At 37.7% G+C, this 23,059-nt stretch overlaps 1 protein-coding gene across 3 annotated transcripts in view; it reads right to left on the minus strand.

Moving 5' to 3' along the window:
* ARHGAP10 (Rho GTPase activating protein 10) overlaps positions 1-23,059 on the minus strand; it is a 161,683-nt gene that overhangs the window by 69,758 nt on the left and 68,866 nt on the right. For all 3 annotated transcript variants that reach the window (XM_075090432.1, XM_075090433.1, XM_075090431.1), the window contains 7 exons: positions 20,071-20,200; positions 18,306-18,412; positions 16,549-16,643; positions 12,605-12,686; positions 11,422-11,464; positions 10,093-10,158; positions 3,417-3,491 (listed from right to left, as the gene is read on the minus strand). In XM_075090432.1, the coding sequence (XP_074946533.1) occupies positions 3,417-3,491; positions 10,093-10,158; positions 11,422-11,464; positions 12,605-12,686; positions 16,549-16,643; positions 18,306-18,412; positions 20,071-20,200 (598 nt within the window). The remainder of the gene's footprint in view (positions 1-3,416; positions 3,492-10,092; positions 10,159-11,421; positions 11,465-12,604; positions 12,687-16,548; positions 16,644-18,305; positions 18,413-20,070; positions 20,201-23,059) is intronic.

The following is a 23,059-nucleotide window of genomic DNA, read 5'->3' on the forward strand; positions in this document are numbered from 1 at the left end:
CCATCAAGACTTAAAGACCTTTTTTTCAATCTTGGCTTTTGACAGTTGCCCTACATAGCTCTGTGCCCCACCACCCCATATACCTGACTGTTCCTGCTCTATTTTTCCCCCTACTTCAAACATCCCAGGCCATTATATGAACTGGAATTTCAAATGGGATTTAAAAAATTACTTTTACTAGTTTTCGTGCTACTTATTCACACAGCAGCCACTGTGCACTGAATGGCAACTTTGTGCATATAAAAACTACTGTGCACATTTATCAAACAGCTTTTGACAGAGCAGCTCTAAATCTTATGCAAATCTGTCTGACAATAAGGGAGCTAGAGTTTATAAGAACAGTCCAGTTCACTAACCTGTGTTAGGAAGAGACGCTCTGCTTTCATATGCATACTGTCACTTACTGTATATATATAATTAGGAATTCAGTGTAATTGTTTTGAAAGTGGCTGGTTTTGAAAAGCCAAAGGTACCTGAAATTTTGCTTCTACAACATGTAATGTCTGGCATTTTTCACAACAGGCAGTATCAGAAATCAAAACCGAACTCATCAGTAGGAACTCCAAGTCCTTAGCAGTCACTTCAACACGAGCAAAGGTCTGTATGAAAGCTGACCCGAGCGCTAGTTTGTATGAAACCTATGTAGGCAGCTTGTACAAAATGAGCCACATCAGATCTATAACATAGATCATAGATTAAACAGGAATTGGTCCCCAATGCATTTCAAGAACTGAGCCTCCTGACAGCCGACAGTGCACTCTGAATTGCTTATAACAGATTCCCATAACATTGGAAGTCCTAACTCTGTATCCCTGTTTACTAGATATCAGATTAATTTAACCTGTTCCCATGACATGTAATGAGTGTTTTCCTTACTAAATGCCTCTCTTAAATTTAGACAAGATCATTGTTGCAAAATAGATAACCATAGCACCATGCTAGTTACAAGTAACTTCGACTAAGGTAATTGCAAAATTAACTTTTTTTTTTTAAAACCAGAATCGTATATTTAATTGCTGAGCCTCATTTTTCAGAAGACTTAGTTTCTCTAGATTTTTACATTAAAGATTAAAATCTGTGCATTCATAGTATTAGAAAAGCATATTTTGGTCTTCTCCTACTCTACTGACTCTCAATGTACTTTACACAATTTTATAGAAAATATTCTGAAAAAGAGACAAAACTACATGCTATTAGGTCCCTGGTTACCATTTGGAAGACGTTTTTTGCACTTCGGGTCTTTCAGACTGTGAACCTCATGGTCAATGATAGGTAGCTTAAAATACTTTGAAATCTTATCAAACATTTTATAATACAGAAAGTTAATATGAGTTTTTTACGATTCTGAAAAGATCTTTCATATAAAAGGGTATCTAAGAGTATACCCAGAGACAAAGGATTAAAGATTAATCAGTCATTTTAAATTCTCTGTACCACTGTATATCAAAAAGAAACCCTCTTTACTCTTCTCTGAGGACAGAGAGATAAAGAGCACAGATAGGATCGCTTTCAACAAATCATCAGATCAAGAGCACCTGCTTGCACCCTAACTTTTTTCTGTTCACTATTTTGCCTTGTCTTGATACCACTGTATTCCTCTTACTTCAAATAAATATATAAATCTTGGGAATGACAAAAAATGTTTCTAATTTTAAAAAATAACTAAAAGCAGATGCTGGAATCCCCACTAAACTCTTCCAGCTGCTACTGAACCACTGGCAACCTGAGTCTATTTAATTTGGATACCACTAATGGCAAAGAGGAAAATTTGCCTGCCAGACCTGCACGCCCATGCTAAGCCAGTAAGTACAAAACTGAAAAATATCTTATGATATCAAATGCATTTAATAGAGACTCTCTGCGTCATAACACGTCATTCTTCCTATGGTCAGTGGCTAAAGATAGTTATTGTTTATTGAGGCTAACTCCAACGCAGATAAACAACCATGAGAATCTGTTATAGATCAGTCATTTTTATAAATCCCAGTTCGTATTTCCAAAAAGACTCTTTGGTACAATACTTCAAAAATACAAGCAGGTTTATGCGCACTAATGGAGAACTTCAGGGCACTGTTAATATTGATTAAAGTGAGATATCATAAATTAATATTTAGCAAGGTCATCATGACAGATTGATATGACATGCAGGTCCTCAAGCCTGATGTCTTAGCATTTCTGAAGAGACAGCCTGTTTGAAAAAAATAAAGGAAGGAAAAGAAAAAGTCTTACAGGTGGCACTGAACTGACAGCAGCATATAATATAAAAGCGCTTTGTCATTCACATAATGTCTGGGATAATGAAATGAATTCACTTTCTGGCTTCCTCCAGTTTGCAGTGCCAAAGAACACTGTGTTATCAGCACAGATGGAGCATGCATGGTTCTGGAGAAGAGCCTGGTGCAAACTGCAAACAAGCTTCTTTGCATACCAATGAATCCCTGAGAATCAGACCTTTGCTGTCAAGTGACAGGTTTGGAAGCTCTATAAAAATGAACTAATCCCAGTGGTCTTGTCTGACTGCATGTACTGTCAGTGCCTCAGGACAAGAAATTGGGAAACACAGCACATCTTGCAGTCATGGCTACTACTTTGGTGAGAGATATCAGGCAGATGAGGGATTTCATCCAGGTGCTAATACTTTTTTTTTTTTTTTCTTTCCCCTAGGGACAGCAGAGTGGCAAGAGAACTACAGCCACTGGGATTAAAGATGCATCAAAATTTCCAGAAATAAAGGGGGGGCGGGAAGGTTTCTGAGAATAATTTTATTAATCAAAAACTCTTAAAAGCTACACATGGCTAACTAGGTATAGGAGAGTCTAAGATATTACCCACATATAAGAGCTATACTACTAAGTTTATAAAAACAAATCCTTTCTCCATCTGTCTCCCACCTTGGCACATAGTTATTATTAATACATATATCATATTCCTCCTCTTAAACCAAAGAGCTCTTTGCCAGTAGGATTAAAGTAAATGTCTTATTTTGCACAATGATTAACTGAAAACATGCATGGGCATGTACACCTGTACATCTTAGACATCAGAGAAGAAAGGTGGAAACTTCAAACAATGAAGCAATAAGCTTCAAACTTTATTGAATTTGGTATTTTGAATTTTCCCATCAGACCCTTCAATTTAGGCTGCTTTAATCCCACTTACATCAACCTTGCACAAAGTCTGTGATTTGCTCCTACATGTCCCATAACAGCTCTCTTCGTTTATTCCTACCAACTAATCTTAGTCTTGCTAAACCAGGGGAACTTAAAATGGTATGGGAGCTATTTACATGGACTAAAGCAAACTAGATTTGGCCCATATAAAGAACAACTACAGGCAGATGCTTTTAATACTAAATATTGACAGTAAAACAGAATGAAATAAAATATTGAAAAAATTATTGTAAAATAGAGGCATACCCATCAACAAACTCAGAAGTCTCTGGACCTTTGAACTCACCCCCACAACTCTGTACAATCCTTGGTCATTTATACCTGTTAGTCAAAAGAAGAAGAAAAAAAAAAGGCAGAAGATCAACCACAGTCAAATTCAGTATTAAAACTTTTCCCTGGGCAACAAATTCTCCTCAAAGACAGACAGACTACATAGTATTAACACAGTCGTGAGAACAACATGAAGTATTGCAAGAATCCTTTTGTTCTTCTATGTTTTTAAGATAAGTCCATGTTACGTTTTGATAAAGATTTCATGTACCTCAATTCCACTTCAGCAACTGAGAGTAGAAACAAACAAGGACAAACCTTCACTTACCAAAAAAAAAAAAAAAACCACACACAAAACACCACACCAACCACAAGACTCACTGGCTGTTTTCAGATTTTTTAAATGACATCTTGGATACATCAGCATCCACATTCTAATAATGTAAGAACCGAACCAATAAATGCTAAATTAAGATTTCTTTAATAAATGTAATTTTGCTTTTTTCTAAATATGTGGCTGACAAAAAGAGTTTGGATAAAATAAAGAAAAACTTGAGCCTATTCCCAGTCCTCAAAACCAATGCTTTTTCAAGTCTGTAAATGCTTTTCATTTAAGATATGAGACCTCATTCCAACCCGCTGTGGTCTACACACTAGTTATGTCCAGAGGCACGGCCACAGGTTACTGAAATCGGTACTTCTGGTTTTGTTTGGGATGAACAGAGTAGCCACAACCTGCATAATATTTTCAGTCCCCTAGTCTCATTTCATGTGGACACTGGACCACTTTCCTGTCATTCCTCCGTGCCCTTCCATCTTCTCACACACATTCACTTTGCTACCCCTTTTCTTCCCTTGCTTTTGACTTCCTTTACCACACCTAGTTTTATCCCCAGGGAAGTAAAACTATGAATATAAATTGAAGGAAAACAGGAGGGAGAGAACAGGCACGGAAGGAGAAGGGCAAAGTAAGGTATGTCTTTGTCTGCTGCACTGTTTCAGAGGCTATATAGTGGGAGGTAAAATATAACAGTCCCGAAGCTGACATAGATGTTTGAGAGGCCACATAATAAGCAGCCATCTACAAACACCACCATATTCTACCTCTACATTCACATTGGCCTGGAAGAGTAAAAATGCCACAAAATACCTGTGTTTCTACTCCAAGGAAATCTTTTCAAATAACAGATTATGTGGTATTCTTATTCAAAATATCCTTCAACAAAGGAAGACTTGTGGAGAATTCCTAGTTTCAAGACCAAACTGTTCCAACCCAGAGGATGAAAATTAAAACCAGTCATATGAGAAAAAGTTCCTTCCCAAATAAATATTAGATGAAGTATGTAAAAATCATTAGCCTTTTAATGAATTACTGTCAGACACAACCATAATGCACAGCAATAATTCTCAATGAGGTGGAGAGAACGTCGCATTTTCTACCTCCTCCTCCTGCCTAGCCTTGCTACATCTTTTCTTCTTCTTTCACCCCCTCCTCTTCCTCACACAGTCTGCAGCCTCCTCAGCCATCCTGGATCTTTGAAAGCCTGCTCAACTCCTCCCTGTTAGCACTGCTCCATCCATCCTCTGTCCCGGTGGAGAGCTGATGGGCTATGGCAGCAGCTACTGCTTCTTTCAGTTGCTCCACCTGGGCAAACTGGCCCTTTTCTTTCCCCACGGTGCAGGCACCACTGTAATGATGCTGAGTCTTAAGCTAGATGTTATGTTCAGAGCTGGCTCAAATTAACAGAATAAGCAAGATCTCCAGTATTTCATCTGTGGTCATCAAAAAACACAACTCTAGAGCATGCTCACAGTTCAGCTGTGCACAAAAGAAAGAACCGCAAGAAGCAGCTATGTGGCCACAATGCTATTCTTCTCAAAATATGGAGTTATCAACCCATCCCAATAAGTTTTCAAATGATACCCAGAACAACAGTGTGATAGCAAGCTATACACCACTTAAAGACTGCCAACACTAAAAAAAAAACCCCAAACCAAAAAAAACCAAACCAAACCACATAATCCTTGATTCACTCAAAACAAGGATGCACTAGGAATCCATCCTGAAAACAGCAATTATGTTTTTACTTCTAATTTCTCAGAAGTGTCCAGGAAAATTCTGGTACAAAAGTAACACCAGGCTTTTCAATGCTCTGCCAAAATGCATCATGCTGTTTTTATACAATGCCCTCCACTACTTTCAGTGCCACAGAACAAGCCTTCTGCATCGTATGCAAGAAGCTAAAAGGCTGAAGAAATAACATCACAGTCAAATACAGCTCAGGTTTTGCTTATCTCAGAAGCTGTTTTGTGACCTCCTGTGCTTCTAACATTAAAACTAAGGGGAACCAAACCATGCTGACCCCAAACATATATTTATGGGCTTAAAAATAATTAAGGTCAAATCATAGAAACTACTGCTCAATATTAAAACATGTCATATGCAAAAGTGTCCGAAATTATGGCAGTATTGAAACTAAGACAATCCTCCAGCAATAATCATGAGTCTGTGACAGTAATTATCAGGTAATTGATCAGTTTCAAATTTATCAACCTGAAAAAAGCACAGCTAATTGCTAGCAGACATCAAGAAGCGCAAAGAGAAATTAATATTTGAACATAGTTTTAAATGATACCTTTAAACATACCTTTAAATGATGTTTTATTTAAAATATACAGACCTGGTTTGAATCAGTACTATTTCTGATTTAATCTGCACATTTCAGATCATCAGCACATCCAAGACTGATAATGCTTGGCATTTACAGAACACAATTGACAAGATGACTCATTGCAAGGAATAGCTTATCACTGACTAAAATGCTGAAGGGTTCAGACACTATGTCTGCCAGCTCAACCAGTCACTATTGTCAACTTTAAGTGGTAAAGCCCTGCAGCATAATTTCCTTCATATTTACATTATCTCAAGATGTTTGGCTGTCTGGTACTGGAATTCGGCACAGGTACATAATATGTGAAACATGCTTAGAAAAATAAGGTATTGTAAGTAAAATAGTAATTTATACTATTGTAAGCAAGGTATGTAGGCAAGTTTACTTTGTGGCTGGCATTGTACATGCAGCTGACAGACTAGTAATTTAGCTGCAAATACAACTTTTTATATTAAACTCCATAGTACAGAAACAGCCATAAAAGTGACACTCTAAACTCAAGGTAACACCAGATTTTTTTCATTAAATGAAAAGGTTTTCTACTTCCTCCGCACCATCCTCTTTCTTTCTCAGGAGCAGACAGGCTGGACAGGCAGCTCAATGCTGCCATCTCTCTCTACAGCTCAGATTAGCAGCTCTGGTAGTTCTAAAATCAAGCCAAACGCTGCTCTGGCAAACACTTACCTACCACATCCTCACAGAAGGTACAGCTTGGCTGTACTTGCACACAAAAACATGCAAGGTCTTTACTACCGGAGCAAACAGCTCTTTGATGTTTCTATAAACTTTTACCCTGTTGTATTATTCTCAGTACAGAATTATAAATAAAATACTCCAAACAGAATCCCAAAATGTTCTCTCAGAGACAAAATACGGGTGTACATCCAACCGGCATCATGCTCAGTATGTGAGAGACAGGCTGCATATCTTGATGCCTCAGCGTGTCCTACCAGGTGAAACACAGCCAGTGTCTTTTAAGGCAATGCTGAATCAGCAGCTTACATGCATTTTAACCAAAAACACTACCTCTGGTTCTTCTGTTCATTCAGAGCAAATAATTTTCTTCTTGGCTTTATAAGGGGGAACGTAACTGAGAAAAAATTATCCAGCCATTGACAAGTTTATGTTCAATATCTCTGTTATGCTCTTCTCTCTCTGAATTCCAGACTTTTTCTGCTATGACATGACAAGACTATTCTCAGTTTCCACCCACACTAGACTGTCCTCTCTTTCCACCCACGCCAACCTCACACCCATTATGATTAAAAGAGATAAAAACATGGCACACAAGCACAGTCTCTGAAGAGGCATCTGTCCTGTTTTCTTCTACTGAACATAACTTGCCTTTGACGTGTTGATAAAGTAAAATAATCAAGTAAAAACTGTTTTAAGAACAAGTATAGGTATAAAGTGTGCAGCCTGAAAGATGCATTTTTGTCATCATATAACTATTTGGCCCAACCCTTCTGAGGCAAACAACCGAATGTTCTCCTGGACCTCTGGCTGTTTAGCTCGGCAGACATCAGCAGAAGGTCCTGCAGGTTCTGCAGGAAACAGAAACTGATCCTTCAGAAATGCTTCAGTTAGTCCCAGGAATGAAATCAGGATTTTGTTTGCCAGGTTTGTTTTTTTTTAAATGCAGTTGATGTTAAGTTTAGTAATGATAAGCAGAAAATCATCAACAACTGCTTGAAATGCAATGGACAAATCAAGTTCATTGAAACAGAGCTAGGTGGATTGCTGAGTTCCTGGAAAGCAGTACCTCACCTAAACCCATTCCTGAAACCCTGGGAAAAGAAATATTTATTCAATACTGATTTTTTTTTTCTTAAAAACTCCCCAAAACAAAATTAATAGATAAAAGTCATTTACATTGGTAGTAATTACCACAAAGCAGCCTATGAACTGCAGGTTTTACGCGGGCTGTGTACAAGGGATAGTGAAGCTGCAAGGTCTCCAAAGACAGGAAATACTGCAGCTAACTTTGGTAACTTTAATTCTCTTCCAAGTATGCTTCAGGGCAGATCCCACTATGGGGACACATGCTTCTAATCTATGCAAGTTTATAATCTGTCTTGAACAACAACATTACGCATATATTTTGCACCGCCTTACATCCCCTAAATCAAGGCATAAAGAACAGAGTGGACTTGAACCACTACTCAGTTTAACCTATCCACCCACAGCCATACAAAAACCCCCATATCTAACCCATTGCTCCAACCAGCCACTTCATGAAGAATGTGTTGACACTTTTTCCAGTTATGCTCTTGTTTCGCTTTCCCTGCAGGATATCAAAGGGGAAAAAAAAAAAACCTACTTGAAGAAAACTATTTGAAAGTATCTATAGATAATAAACCAAAATATAGTGTATTCCACACTGCTTACAGTAAGCATGATTGATAAGGTTTTGTAAGCGAACCAGTCACTGTGCTGTGGACCAAAACCAGCCTTTCATTACATGACCACATGCTACCCTTTTCATGAAATCTGCCTCGTCCAGTGCAAAGAGAAGATCCATTCTATATTGCAGCAGTGCTTTGCAGCGAAGGCGACTTATCTGTAGGATGCCAGCTTTATCTGCAATGTTTCCCAGATGAAATATTCAGATTGTAAATGCCAGTAACTGAAATTTTTAGTGATGAGCCAGGCAAACCTTATTTGAAAAATATTCAAAAGAACAGAATGAACAAAAAATAACACCAGACAGAATATGGTCTAATCTGGAATAACATCTTTAATACATCAGACAGGAGTGATACAAAAATGTCCAACAGAAAATGGATTTCAGGTACTTCTTGCTGTTTAAATGCTAAATCCTCAACGTCACAAAGGCTGCTCAGTCTTACTAATAATATTGTAGAGTAAGTGTATACACGGAAGATGCTGCTTTTAAGTAAGACCCTGCATTGACAGGAAGTGTGACCAACCCACTCCTCTGTTCAGCTATCTTATTTAAGCTGGACTGTGATACAAAAAAAAGATATAAATGATCTGCCCTGTGCAATGCTAAGTCTCTAGAAATGAAGATACGTTTCCTGAAAAATCATAGATCTCCCCTTTGGGAGCAGGAAGGAAGGTCAACAATTTAAGAGAAAAACAAAATTCACACAGAGAAATTTCAACGTCTCTTTCAACAACTAAGAAACACACCATAACCAATTACCTATTTTGATCTCTTCACCTCTTTTTTTTTAAAAAAAAGACAACCAACCAGGTTCTCCCCACACAACACCATATACAACACAGTGAGCCTCAGACTGGCTGCTCACCTCACATTTCAGTGTGTCCATACAAGGATTGTTGTCTCCTCACATGGCAGCAATATCAAAAGCTGACATTACCCAGTGCTCACATTACACAGGGTCTGTGACCCAGAGCCTCTCCACAATCATAATCCCAACTACCTCTTGAATACTGAATACTCACCTTTCTCTCCTGTCTCCAGTTTTGGAGGTACAACAATGAGTATACTCAACAGTAAGCCTGACAGCATCCTTATCTCTGGTGTGAGACCAACTCCACCAGAAGTACTTCATACTTTGTTATTCACCTGCTTGCTCAGTTCCTGTTGTTCTGTCTTAAGTGGCTAAACAGAAAACCTCCATTCAAAGCCCACAAGTGGAATACTAAAATTAATTAGTCTATTCCAACAGCAAAGCAAAAAGTACAGAAATTGCCTACAAGATGCGGGTTTTTTTTCTCAGCTGATGTGCACAAACATTGGCTTCCTTTGTCAAGAGAGGTGCTATTACCCCCTTCTGAGCACTTCTTGAAACCATATTTCTTGAGGGAAAGCCATACATAAACGGCTAGGACTGGACAGAAGGAAGCTCCTGCCCTGCCCAGTATAATCAGTGTAACATCTACCACATTAAGTCTTTCCCAGAGATCTAGAGGGGACTAGATCACACAGGCCTTCTTCAAAGAGCAGACCAACTGCTCCATCCCCTCTGCAAACAGATTGGGTTGATCCTTACCTCGTGTTTCAACAGCACTGATGCACTTTTTGATGACAGTGAACCCTATCTTATCCAGTTGTGCACCTACAAAGAAAAAAGTTTGAAAAGTTTTAAAGCACCATTACAATTACATCTTTCACTGAAAAATAAGGCTGGACTTAATGACAAAGCTAGTACCTCTCAGGCAAAACTGTAAATATTCGGTAATGGGAATACTTCATCACTTCTAGAGAAATTCCCCTTTCCTCCCTCACAACCCTGCCTAACCGAAGTAAAGGCTTATTCTGGTGTTAGTGGCTTCACTGAATCTGTTCACAGCAGCAGCCTTTGAAGAATGGGATCTCTGATTAGGTACATATGTTGGCAGATGTAAAATGGAATTTAACAGTACTTACTGTAACATCGACAACATCTGAGAGAGTTAACCAAATGAGACAAGGAAGTACTTATGATGAAAAAACATAATCATCAACAGCAGGGCTTTTACTGAGTCCTACCCTAAGCCAAAGAAATTCCCACACTAAAGATACAGGACACATGTATATCATTTCACAGCAGTTAATGATCTGACTACATAAAAGCAGATGCATTAACAGGGCAACAGCTGAGATCGAGCATTCCTCTGTTGTTCCTATCTTATTCTTTCTCTTCACATTGCAGCTTCATTTACAAGCTTGTATTGTGTAACTGCCCCTCCCCCCAAACATCTGGCCTTCTTGCTCCTGGGGACCTGCTCTTGCACCATGAAAATAAAAATCTGTGGAAAAAAAATTCTATTAACACCACCAGGATCCAGCTTTAATCAACAATTCAATTAAAAAAAAAAAAAGAAGCATAAATTGCCTGATAATGCAAGAATAACTGTTTTCACCCTTATACTTCGCTAACAGAAGAAAGATAATTTTGTTTAAAGAAAGCCATCTCTTCTACTTCCATACTATGGTTTACATTTTAAATACATGCATTCAGGTTTTTTGCTGACATTTATGTTTAGCTGCGATTGCTTTTAAAACCATACTTATTCTAACAGATGTGTATACACAACCTGGATTAAGAAATTGTGATGTATTTACATACAAATTAACCCTGAGTCAATTTCAAGCATGAAGTAAATTAGCAAAAACAATCCGACTGTTCACTAACTTCTGTCCAGTCCTACAAGTCTTATGTACTAAACTGCGTTACTGTGCAAACCCATTAATTACAAAATCCACAAAGTATATTCAACACTCCAGGTTAAGAATAAAATATTTAATTACATTGGTTCCACACAAAAAAATTACCTTTGCCTTTCTTAATTGTAAAGTGTTAACAAAAATCAGCTTTAATAGTCATTCAAATACTTACTTCCCTCTCGCTTTGCATTTGCTCTATTCAAATTGATGAACAGCTATCATAAAAAGAGTGGAGAGACATAAATTATTTGAAAGACACTTATGAAATCAGAAACAAGACACCCCCCAATCTTAATGCCCGATAGGCACAAATACAGCTGTGTACAGCTGTAAACACATCACCTCTAAATACAACAGCTCTACCAGTAGGACCAGAGGTCTGTGCCCCCCTCAGAAAGCAGATAATTGAGCTTTTTAAGGAGTGAAATTTTAAAAATGTTCTCAACAAATACAGTTCCTTGGGAAGCAGAACAATGTTAGTTATAGCCACTGAAATTAACAGTGATTTATGTGCTCCACGTTCCTACTTTTCTCTGCTGGTTAATTTCCCACAGTTCAAGATCACGCAAATAATTTTGAACTGCTTTGATGAATCCTGGGAGTTATGTCCCAGCTCAGCATTCCCAGAAATTATAAGCTTACTGGGGAGTCCAGCTCAGACAACACATGATGGTAATAAAGACCTCTGCAGATGAAACAAGATTTTTGCATCTATAATGTCAATAAAACCTACTGCTAAAATCCCCAGTAGCCAACTACTGGGGACAGCCACGATTGTGTCATTGGCTAGAAAACCCTATTACTTTTGGCCCACAAGACAAATATTATATTTACGACTGTAAGAATAATCTGCAGTGTGTTTCAATTCTGCAGTTCAGACCCATTTCCTGATGTGAACCAGAAATTAAGCATACTCAAGTACAACTTCATTCCTACTGACAGGGATTTTTTGATCTAGATTTTAAAAAAAAAAAAAGATATCACCATATAAGTAACTCACGCAAGTCTTACCACTGCAATGTAGTATGTCAGCATAGGGCTAAGTGGACATGCTTATGCTAGACACTTTCTAGAACACCAATATAATCATTGTGATGGAAAACCATTTATAAAAATCGATGCTGTCATTACAATGAAAAGTATCTCATATCAGCATTAGCAGTTACCTACACTGAGATTTACACCAAGTTACTAATCTCTCCTGAGTTTTATTTCATTTTTATTCTTTCTTCATTGAATCTATCATTTTGCAAACTACATAATCCCAGTTTATTGAAGTGTAATGGGATCAGGAAGCAGGGGGTAAGAGAATTTCTCCATTACACTAGAAATGAATACTAAAAAATGACACTTACAGATTCTTTTCCATCCAAGGCTTCCAACCACAATCTCCTGTCTTCCTCAGAAAACGCCTGCATGGTCACAGGAACTCCAGGCCTGCAAATATACCAACCACACAGAGTAAACTTCATTCACCAGCAGCTAAAAAAGTCTTGTCAAATCCTACTTTCAACTACAAGCAAAAGCCCATTGTCCTAAAAATCCAGGTTGGTTTTTTTTGCTTAATTACTGAATGCTCCTCATCTTTAAAATAAAAGATATAGAGCTGATACACACAGTAGGAAATAGGGAGGATAGCAAAAAAAAAAAAGAGGAGAGTGAATGTAATCTGCAAACTATTTATTCGAAATAGCTCATTGTTGCTAGCTGGTTGATTCCAACACTTGCTGGGAGTTACTGAGTTTTCTGAATTCTAAATAAACTTGCTCTTGCATTGCTGTGCTGTTACATAAAAAATGGCTATAGTCAACTTATTCAATGTGTAGCCTTCAGCTTTAGAGCAGTGGCAATGATTATAGTTTTCCAGTAAATATCTTATAAAAAGTAATTGAGTCCTAATGCAGTATCTCATTACAAAATTCCACTATTATAACTTTCCTAAAAAGCAAGATGGACAACTGTGGGACATAGGGATTAGTGAACAGATATTAACATAAATCTACTTTTGTTTTATATAACAGGAAACTAAAAAGAGTAACTCTGCGGTTCAGCATAGTGTGCAAAGCAAGGAGAGTTAAAAGGAAAACAGTTATTTGGGTAATTATTTTTCCGCCAATTTTAAAAAAATCATTATATACAGCTTGCCAATACTTTTGGCAAATTTGTAAATCTCATTATATAGAGATGGATAGAAATAGAGAACTAATTCATAACATTCTCTCTTGCTCTCTCTCACTCTCTCTCATATTAAATCTATCTTCAAGTCACGAAATAGCTGTAGGGGAAAACGTTACCTAAAAACAACAGCACAGAGAAAACCAGCATAAATCCCACTTTTACTTAAAAATGTAACAGTCTACGCACCATGTTCATACTTTCACAACTACAGACATTTCTAGTTCATTTTCACCTTGCCATAAATTTTATCAAACCGCACAATTTAATTGTGGCATAAAACTCTACAGGTACAAATACCTCCTGCTCAAAATCTCTTTTCAGACAACATGTGAGGACAAGGCATGCACACACCCTCTAGCAAAACAATCCAAACTCAGGAGACTCAACTATAACTTTTGGAAAATGGCAGCAAAATGGAATCTGTTACTATTCTCAGTGATAGACATAGCTCAAAGTGGGTGAGAGAAGCCTTGCCTTAATTTCTGCAGCTAATAACCTTTATGACTAAAACAAGCTAATATTGGTATTAGTAAAACAGTAAGCAAAGCAGCTTGTCAAACCATAACAGCTTTTTTCAATGCAAACTGGTGTGCTAGTAGTGCAGAGCTGCAACCATCATAAACATGCAAACTTAATCACTCAGTAGAGAAAAACACCTGAAGTAATTAGCTAAATTAACTAAAAAAAAAAAAGAACAACAAAACCCACATGATGTTTTGGTTTTTTCTTGTCTACTTTCTTTTACTAGTTAAAACGAAAAACAAATTCCGCTGCTTTTATACAGGGCAAACTTTCCTTTTTTTCACTATAATTATAACTGTCACGGTATCAAGGAGTATCACCTAGAGGCAATATATCAACTGTATATGCTGCATGAAATATATTTATTTGCCTTCAAATTAAAGACAAAAGTGACAAAGCCTTCCCTCCTCCTTGTCCTGTACTGGTAAAATTAAAATCTAAGTAGTATTTCAGAAGGCTAATGCTTTTTATCAATAGAAAGTCTTTTTCCTACCCCAAAAGACCTCTGCTGTCTCATTAAGATTTAAATTTCTCTACATTTGCCACTAGTCACCTACAACTAAACATGATTGAGTACTAGAAACAGAAAAAACCACCAGTTTCCACAGATTTAGCCAGGATCCCAGCACCATCAGAGCTTATAGTTATAAGTATCAGAATTTAAAGAAAGAAGCATCATCTCAGTTTTCTTTTTAAAAGAAAAACCCATATTCAGCTAGCTCCAAACTATGCTCAAGTCACAGACAAGTCTGGACATTTGCTATGGAAAAGTCCTTCCTAAAATTTTACAATCTTGCCTCCTTCCACAGCACAGGAACGAAGAAAACCCCATGGCCAGCCGTCAATCTGTATGTTATTTTTTAACTTGGACAAGCTGAGGGATAAGTGTGCCCTGAACTGATACCAAGGAAACAAGCTAATGGCCTGCAGCACAGAACTAATCTCCATGGGAACATCTCAGTGCTACACACATATATTATTAAAAGAAAAATGTCCGATATCAAGGTCACAGTGGACCAGTTGTGTCTATTATATCTGGACAGAAAGATGGATTAGATTTTTCCCACTTTTACCAGAGAAGAGAATGAAAAAATATTTTGCAGGATCAAGGAAACACTGCTCTCCATCCACCTCTGTTCAAGCTCCAGATACCCTATTGAGCAGAGATGACACACAGAGGGTATAAGACTGACATTTCTCACAGTACTTTTTTAGGAACTTTATCAGACTCAGTTTGAAATCTGTTATTCTTAGTGGCCAGTACACTGACCCAAGAGGAGCTGATGTCAAGAGTTTAAATCTTTACTCCCTTTCCTACTGTTGGGACCAGTGTTAGAAAAATTAAACCACATCCTGTTCAAATCAAAAATGCAAGTTCAAGCCATGCTGTAGACTTGTGACAAATGCCACCTGAACTGTAAATGAGTATCTTGTCACCTGCCATGTCCGCTGGAAGTTTCAGATGCAGCGGTAGTTTCACATTCCTCTACCCACTGCTTGTTACAGAAGTGTCCTCAGGCAGGACACTCTGGCCATGAGCTAGGCATAGCCTCTGACCTAAGACTGTGCATAGGCATATGATCCTTATCACGGACATATTTGGAGACCACTAGCAATCGTAGGACAGAGGGGCCTGACAGCACCGGCCACGCTGCATTTAAAGTGAAGGGCACTACAGATTTGATCAGAAAAAAAATATAAAACTTGAAGACCTACTACATGATAAATTAGAATGTAATTAATTGGCATAAGTAAGGACCAAATGTATTGGTTAAACACAGCTCAGAAAGGGTGGATGCAAAAACCTCAGCAAGAGTCCAGTAATCAGTAATTTATATCTAGCATTTAATGTGAGATATGATGCTGTTCTGCAGAGATACAATCTGCACCAAAAGAACACGGCATCACCACAGCCATATTTATTTGCAATATTAAGTTGGATTCTCCCACTTTCATAAACAAAGGAAGACAATAACACTGGCAAGAACCAATATTTATCACATTTTAAGATCCTTTTAGCAAAATGAATAAGCAATTCTTCTCTTTTGAAATAAAGCAACAAAATGGTGGTGTTTCAAAAAGGCAGTAACAGTGGTGTTCGAGATGCACTGGACGATTACACCAGCCACAAAAAGCCTCAAAATCCCAGTGATCTTATTTTCAATCTGGGAATCCAGCACAAACCCTCAGCAACATGTAATTTTGAAAAGCTGCCTTGTGATAGAATATGGTCATGACCAAATGAATTATTACTGTGATCATAGTCTTTCACTATAGCTATATGTACTTGAATTTAAGCCACATTTCTTCACTACGCTAACAGAAATTCATAATAGTTTCACTAACTTTTTCTATGCTTTTCTTTTATGTGAGCTCAAACAATGTCTGCATTTCAGTTTAGATCCTCTCTGCTACTGCTACATACACTGAGGTAAAATCCAGTGAGCCATGGCAGTGCTTGCCTGCTCCTCCAGCAACTATTTCCCATTGGCAGTCTGAATGAGCATTGAAAAAATAAGAAGAAAACACAACACTAATATTACAGTAATGTTAACTACTACTTAGAAAGAGTCCTTTCTAGTGTGTTTCGTGAGCTTACCTGTCTGAAGCTTCCAAGTCAAAACAGAATCGCCTGTCTATAGTATCTATATTTCTTTTGGTGCAATACATAAGGACGAAGAGTTCTTCATCACCCTGCAAAAAGAAGGTTTTTATATGCTTGACTCAGTACTTGAAAGCTTCGGTAAGCCAGCTATACAAACCAAGTAAGGTAAATTTACATTAAAATAATGGCGAAAGCTATAATCAAAACTGACACTTGCAAAAGAATTCACTCATGGTTGCCATTCAGGTCTCTGCACAATAGCACATAAATTCCATGGTCATTTACAGGACATAAATGCAAAAATATTGAGTCCACTTTAGCTGGCACCTTATAGCATTACACAGTACCACAGAAATTTAAACTAACAAAAGTATTTTGCTATAAAGTTTTTCCACGTTACAATATAACCACACAATGAGTGTAAGAGACTTCCATTTTATGTCAGACACAGCGATTTCCATCGTAAAGTTTATTGCTACAGTAATTAGAACAAAGTAAGCATCTTTACTATCTGTAACTATTCTGTCTTACAGAACCAGTCCTTTCTTCAAGACCAACCAACAGTAGGATTGTATTCTACCCTTAAGTATTCAGAAATCAAATAAACTCATCTGTGAATGCTGCAGGAGTTGTACCAGATTTAATCATTATTAACTTCACATTTTAATTATTTCTGGTGTTACCCAACATCTCCAGACACAGGAGGTGGTCACTGAGGAATAATTGCATTGTGGGTTTCAAAATGGGAGATCTTGTAATACAGCAAAAATGGCTTCATAAGTGTTTTAGAATGCTGAATGCTTACACACATACTATATTAACTAAAATGGCTTATTACAATTAGAGTAAATCAGGATGAAAAATTCATAGAAGTACTGAAATGATTAGGGAAGCCAAATGCCACTAATTTTCAGTATGGCAGGTTTTCCAGAGCTTTTGAAAGATTCTTCCAAATTCAATATATTTGTAAATATACACAACCCTCAAAATGATGAAAGCCATCTCCCCTCTGCTCAAACTAATGTGATATAATACCCTGATAAAATTCCAACAACATGATTTCTAACCAAATTTGAAGATAGGGCAGGGTTCTGCATGTACAGGAATATTGACTCAAGCATTATTTTCCAGCTTCAGATATCTTTTTTCCTTGCAACAAAATGCATTTCATCCATATTAATGCATTCATTTAATGCATCACCTCTCAAGGTGCTGAGTGCCTTCAATTCCCAACTATTTCAGTAGGAATTAAAGCCATTTAAAGATCAACAGAGTCTTAGGTCTTGAATATTTCAGATGCTATCAAAGATCTCTGAAATTATGTTCAGTTGTCAGTACAAATCATATTCCTATTAAAATCCTCTTTTCTTGTCCCTCTCCTAGTACTTACATCTCTGAAAGAAAAATCTGACTGGAGCATGTACGAAAGAAATTTCTAAGCCTATTAAATTTTCCTGATTTATACTTTAACAAGTTAAATGCCTCCTAGATAAACCAGATTCTAAAAGGTGAATGTTATCTGTGCCATGTTCTCTGGTCTTCTAAAAGGAAGCAACTGCAAAGATTATCCTCTATTAATCCATCCATTACTTTAGGTTAATGTCCTGAAATGGCAGACTGAATTGCATGAAGAAAGAAGAAGAAAAGGGGCAAGGAGGGAGAGAGGGAAAGTACTTGACACATCTTAGCTGACATATCCTCTGCCCGCAATACAGAGCAAGTGTAAGAGTAGAATATAAAAATATACTTACAATTTTCCCTCCTGATCTGTGTTCAAATGGGATCATGGTGAACTTTTTTGTGTCTTTCCTATATGTGCAATAGTGCTTCACCCAGCTGGAACCAAAGGGAGCAGGCCCTGCATAAAACGGAAGCATTGACTAGTATGCGCTTTTTCCAGTTTGTGTGTTTTCTTCTCCTGCTTTCCAAAATGATAGCTGAGTCCTACTTAATGCAGTATTTAAAACAAAGGCAATAATTAAGAACATTATAAAGTAATTCAAAAGTTAACCAGTGTTTACTATTCTAAAAACTGATATATGTAGTATTTCACATTTATGCTTAACGACAAATTGAGAGAATTATTAACGTACCTTTGTCTCACTACTACAGACAAAATAGATTTTCCCTATAAAATAAATATCCCTTGGAAACAGAACATTTATGTTTCCGTGTTCTATTTAAACAGGACATGGAAACCTATTTTTACACTTGGTAACTTGAAGCTAAGTAACTGCAGATTAATGCACCTGTGTTGCAAGCTCTACATTACCTACTGGCTGAGGTCTGATCACGTTTTCTGACATCAAAACTCACTCCTAACTATTCATCAGTGCACACCCTACATAGAACACACTTACTTAAGAGCCCAGCCTACTGCATACAGTATTATTAAGATTTACACCCTAATGTTAACTGTTAAAACTTGGATTCTGACCCTCTCTATCTCCTCACTTCTATGAACTTTTTTTAAAAAAAGGTCTGCAAAGGAATCTTCTCTTTTGAAGGACTCTGCCCAGAGTATCAGGGAAGCCCTTCACAAGCAGCTCAAGCTGACAGAGGATTTCACTGCTCCTAACCTGGAAGATCTCACTGCCCTGCTCCTCCCCACCTCAGTTTCAGGCATACCTGCCTCTTCTGAATCCTTTTACAGATGATTCTAAAGCTCATTAAGACCAAAGACCAGTGAGCTGATCCTCAGAATAATGATTTTTCTGATTTTTTTTACTGCTAGTTCTCTTAAAACTTATTTCTGATCACTGTAACACCAATGTTTCCATCAAGAATTGTTGTAGCGTCTTCAATTTGTGAAACATTTTACAGAAGTCTACGTAAACAGTAATCAAGTAAATACCATGAAAGTAAGATCTCTCATCAGAATAAACAAAAAAACTTTCTATAAGGGCACACATCTAAAAATATTATTTATAGGTTTTTTTCAATAAAAAACAAAAAAAGTTACTTTTGGTCATTCCTTGAGTGGCAAGAGCTCTGCACCTTATAAATTTTTCTTACCCTAACAGAAAAGCTGAATAAGTGTTCAAAGTATTGACAGGATGTGATCTGTGCTATGTGCACCTTCACAGCAAGATCTTCAACACTAGCAACGTAGCATATAGCCTGCTTTATTTGACCCTATGATCACAATTAGATAATGAAAGCATATCACTGAATTTCATCGTATTAAACTACCCCAATTTTCAGAGGCTAATTTGACAACTCATGTTGTTGTCTGACAACAAATATTTGACAGTTCTAGGAGAGGTCATTAGTAAGGGATTAAAAATAACATGAAATACATCCTTTGGACAAATAAAACTTCCCTGAATTCAGTCACTTTTCCTAAGAACTGTCACACTTTCAGCACCATGCTCTTTTTATGACCCACAGTAACTCTGAACATTTACTCAGATGACTCTGTTTAATAAACTGTAAATTCTTTGTATCTTCATGTTACCTGCGGAAAGACTTACCAGTATGCACAATATAAAATAGGAATACAAAAATACACCTTACTTTTTTCCTGTACATAGAGATAGCCTTCCATTGAGAAGTGATTTGCTCTTTTGTGTTCCTGAGGATTTCTTCTGATCTTGTTCATGAGCTCCTCCACCTCTGACCTTGTTCCTTCAAAACGATTTCTTGTCTGAAACAAGAGGGCAAAAACCCATCAGTAGAGAAGGTGGAAGAAAGACTTACTCTTCCTGACAGATAGGAGCTATAATTTTTATTTACAAAATAAGAGAATTATTCAGGCCACTTTAGGACAGCCAGTGCACAATTTCCATATCCATATACTCTTCAAGTTTTCTGATATTCTTCAATATTAAAGCACGATTTAGATATTAGCTGTTGTAACTGTGGAAAGCACACACAGATTGCCAGAGCAGATCTCTAAAATAATGTGCTGTCCTGTTCACAAAGAAGTGAAATACTGAGTGCAAAATGATTCTGGAATTGAATATTTAAGTTTCCTTAGAAAAATATTACTAGATACATTGGCTTAATTCATGAGATTCTTAGTAGTTGTTAGGAAGGAGAGAATTTTCTGTGGTTATTGAGGAAAAAGTGACAGGAAGGTCACCAACAACACTGAGACCATACACATGCCAAATATTTTGATCACACACAAGCAGAAGTATGAAAAAGAAAAAAAAAAGTCCAGTTTATTATTCCTGAATGTCACTCATTCCAAAGTTTGCAAGCAGCCACAAGACAAATATTAGAATATTAGTAAAAACAATCGGAAAGTAACATCACTATTCACAAATTATACAATAGGACTACACAAAATAACAGAGCAGCTCACACCTGACACAAGAAACACTTCACTTTGGTCTGAAAAACACTGGCAATTAGTCAGTGAGCAAATAAAACCAAAACAATCCTGGTAATGCCTAGTTTTCTCCACGCACCCACTTGCCCAAAATGCACAAACTGAACACACATTTAAATTCCAGATGGTATTTTCCCCATTGGTATATGTGTTTTGAGGAAAGCACGTACTTCCAGATGCATACTTACATGACTTGTTGCTTTTTGAGAGCACCTTTATTTTTCTGAAAATGTTACCTCACTCATTTTTTTTCCCCAGGACAAGCATACAGTTGCATACACTGACAAATATATCATTAATATAAACAAGTATCCACTTTGTACATAGACAGGTATCACTATGCTCTTGACAGGCCATCTGTACATGAAAATTCCAGATTTATGCTTGGAAGGAGTTTATTCATGGGCACGGACACAGTCCACACTGGCTTGTCAGAGCAGCCACCCATACCCATATGTTTTATAAAGGAAGTTGAAGATATTCTTTAGGTGATGACTAAGAACAACTGCCACCTTACCTCCAGGCAAAACAACGTCTCTGAGCCCTCCCCATACCCACAATTTCAATTTCGGGACACATGCTCACAAATTTTGGAGTTAGACCCTGCACATAAACTCTTTTCCAAGGCTCTGAACAATTTTTTAAGTTCCTTTTCATAATTTTCTAGAAGAGACGTATTAATGAATATATTCTATACTCAGGACATAGGCAAAAAAATTGATACTGCCAGACTACTCATACCTAAACCTTCCTGTCTGAGCACTGATCACTCTAAGGTTAGATGTTTTAAATGATCCTGCCAGGATCTTTGTCTTAGCTGTGCAGTGATCACAAATCCAGGTGTGTGAAATGCACCCTGGGAACGGTGGGATGGAGCACCACGGGCTCCAAAAACCTCAAGAAAATTTCTATCTCCCTTTGTGCTTTGACGCCTCATGATCTTTTCAGATACTTCCTTCTATTCTCCTCTTACATCAGACAGTTGTTAAGCCTTGCCTCTTTTCTCTCTACAACTTTCTGAAATCCAGGTCGTTCTTTATTCATCAAACTTGAGCTGTATTGCTCAATCTCTTTTGGAGCTCCTGTGGCACACTATAATACCATTCAGTCAATTGAAAATGCAGCTGTTGAGATTAGCTTGCTTTCTTACTGCTCATCGCTTCTTCATACCATTTCACTGGCTCTTTTCCATCTGTAATCTGAAATCCAGCTCTTCAAAACTGTGTCATAGCTTCCCTCTCACATTTCATTTCTTGCTTGTCTTGCATCAACCCCCTCTATCCACTGCGGCTCTATGCTGTGCCTCATTCTATTAAGCTAAGCACACAGAAGAAGCAAGTCTGTCCTGAAATTTCCTCCAGAAGCACTGACTTCAGCCACGGAAGTCTACTTATGAAGTTACCACTACTCGGTTCTCCTACCCAAACCAAACAACAGCTCAAGAGGAAACTTCAGACTTAAACATATGGGAGGAAAATTAAGGAACAGTATCATGATATGTCACCATGTCAACCATATCACTGTGTATTTGTCATGGTTTTAGCTGGGATACAGTTAATTTTCTTTCTAGTAGCTGGTACAGTGCTCTCTTTTGGATTTAGTATGAAAATAATGTTGAAAACACACTGATGTTTCAGTTGTTGCCAAGCGGCACTTACACTAGTCAAGGACTTTCCCAGCCTCCCATGCTCTGCCAGGTGCACAAGAAGCCAGAAGGGAGGGCGCACAGCCAAGAACACTGATCCAAACTGGCCAAAGGGATATTCCACATCATATGATGTCATGCCCTGTATATTAACCAGGGGGAGTTGGGCAGGGGTCAGCAATCACAGCTTGGGGACTGGTGGGGTGTCAGTCACCGCTCACTGGTGGTTGCATCACTTTTTTGCCTGGGTTTTGCATTTCTCACACACACACCGTTTACCTTTTCATTGCAATATTATTATTTTATTTTAATTATTAAACTGTTTTTATCTCAACCCACGAGTTTTCTCACTTTTGCCCTTCTGATTCTCTCCCCCATCCCACTGGGGTGGGGGATTGAGTGAGCAACTGCGTGGTGCTTAGTTGCTGACTGGGGCTAAACCACAACAGTATTACAGCAACTGTAATCCTCTCCCGCATTTCTGTCTCCCTGTTACTGCCTGCTAGTTAAGCCATTTCTAAAAA

The sequence above is a fragment of the Phalacrocorax aristotelis genome, chromosome 4 (genome assembly GCF_949628215.1).
Source record: "Phalacrocorax aristotelis chromosome 4, bGulAri2.1, whole genome shotgun sequence".
NCBI classification, from domain to species: domain Eukaryota; kingdom Metazoa; phylum Chordata; class Aves; order Suliformes; family Phalacrocoracidae; genus Phalacrocorax; species Phalacrocorax aristotelis.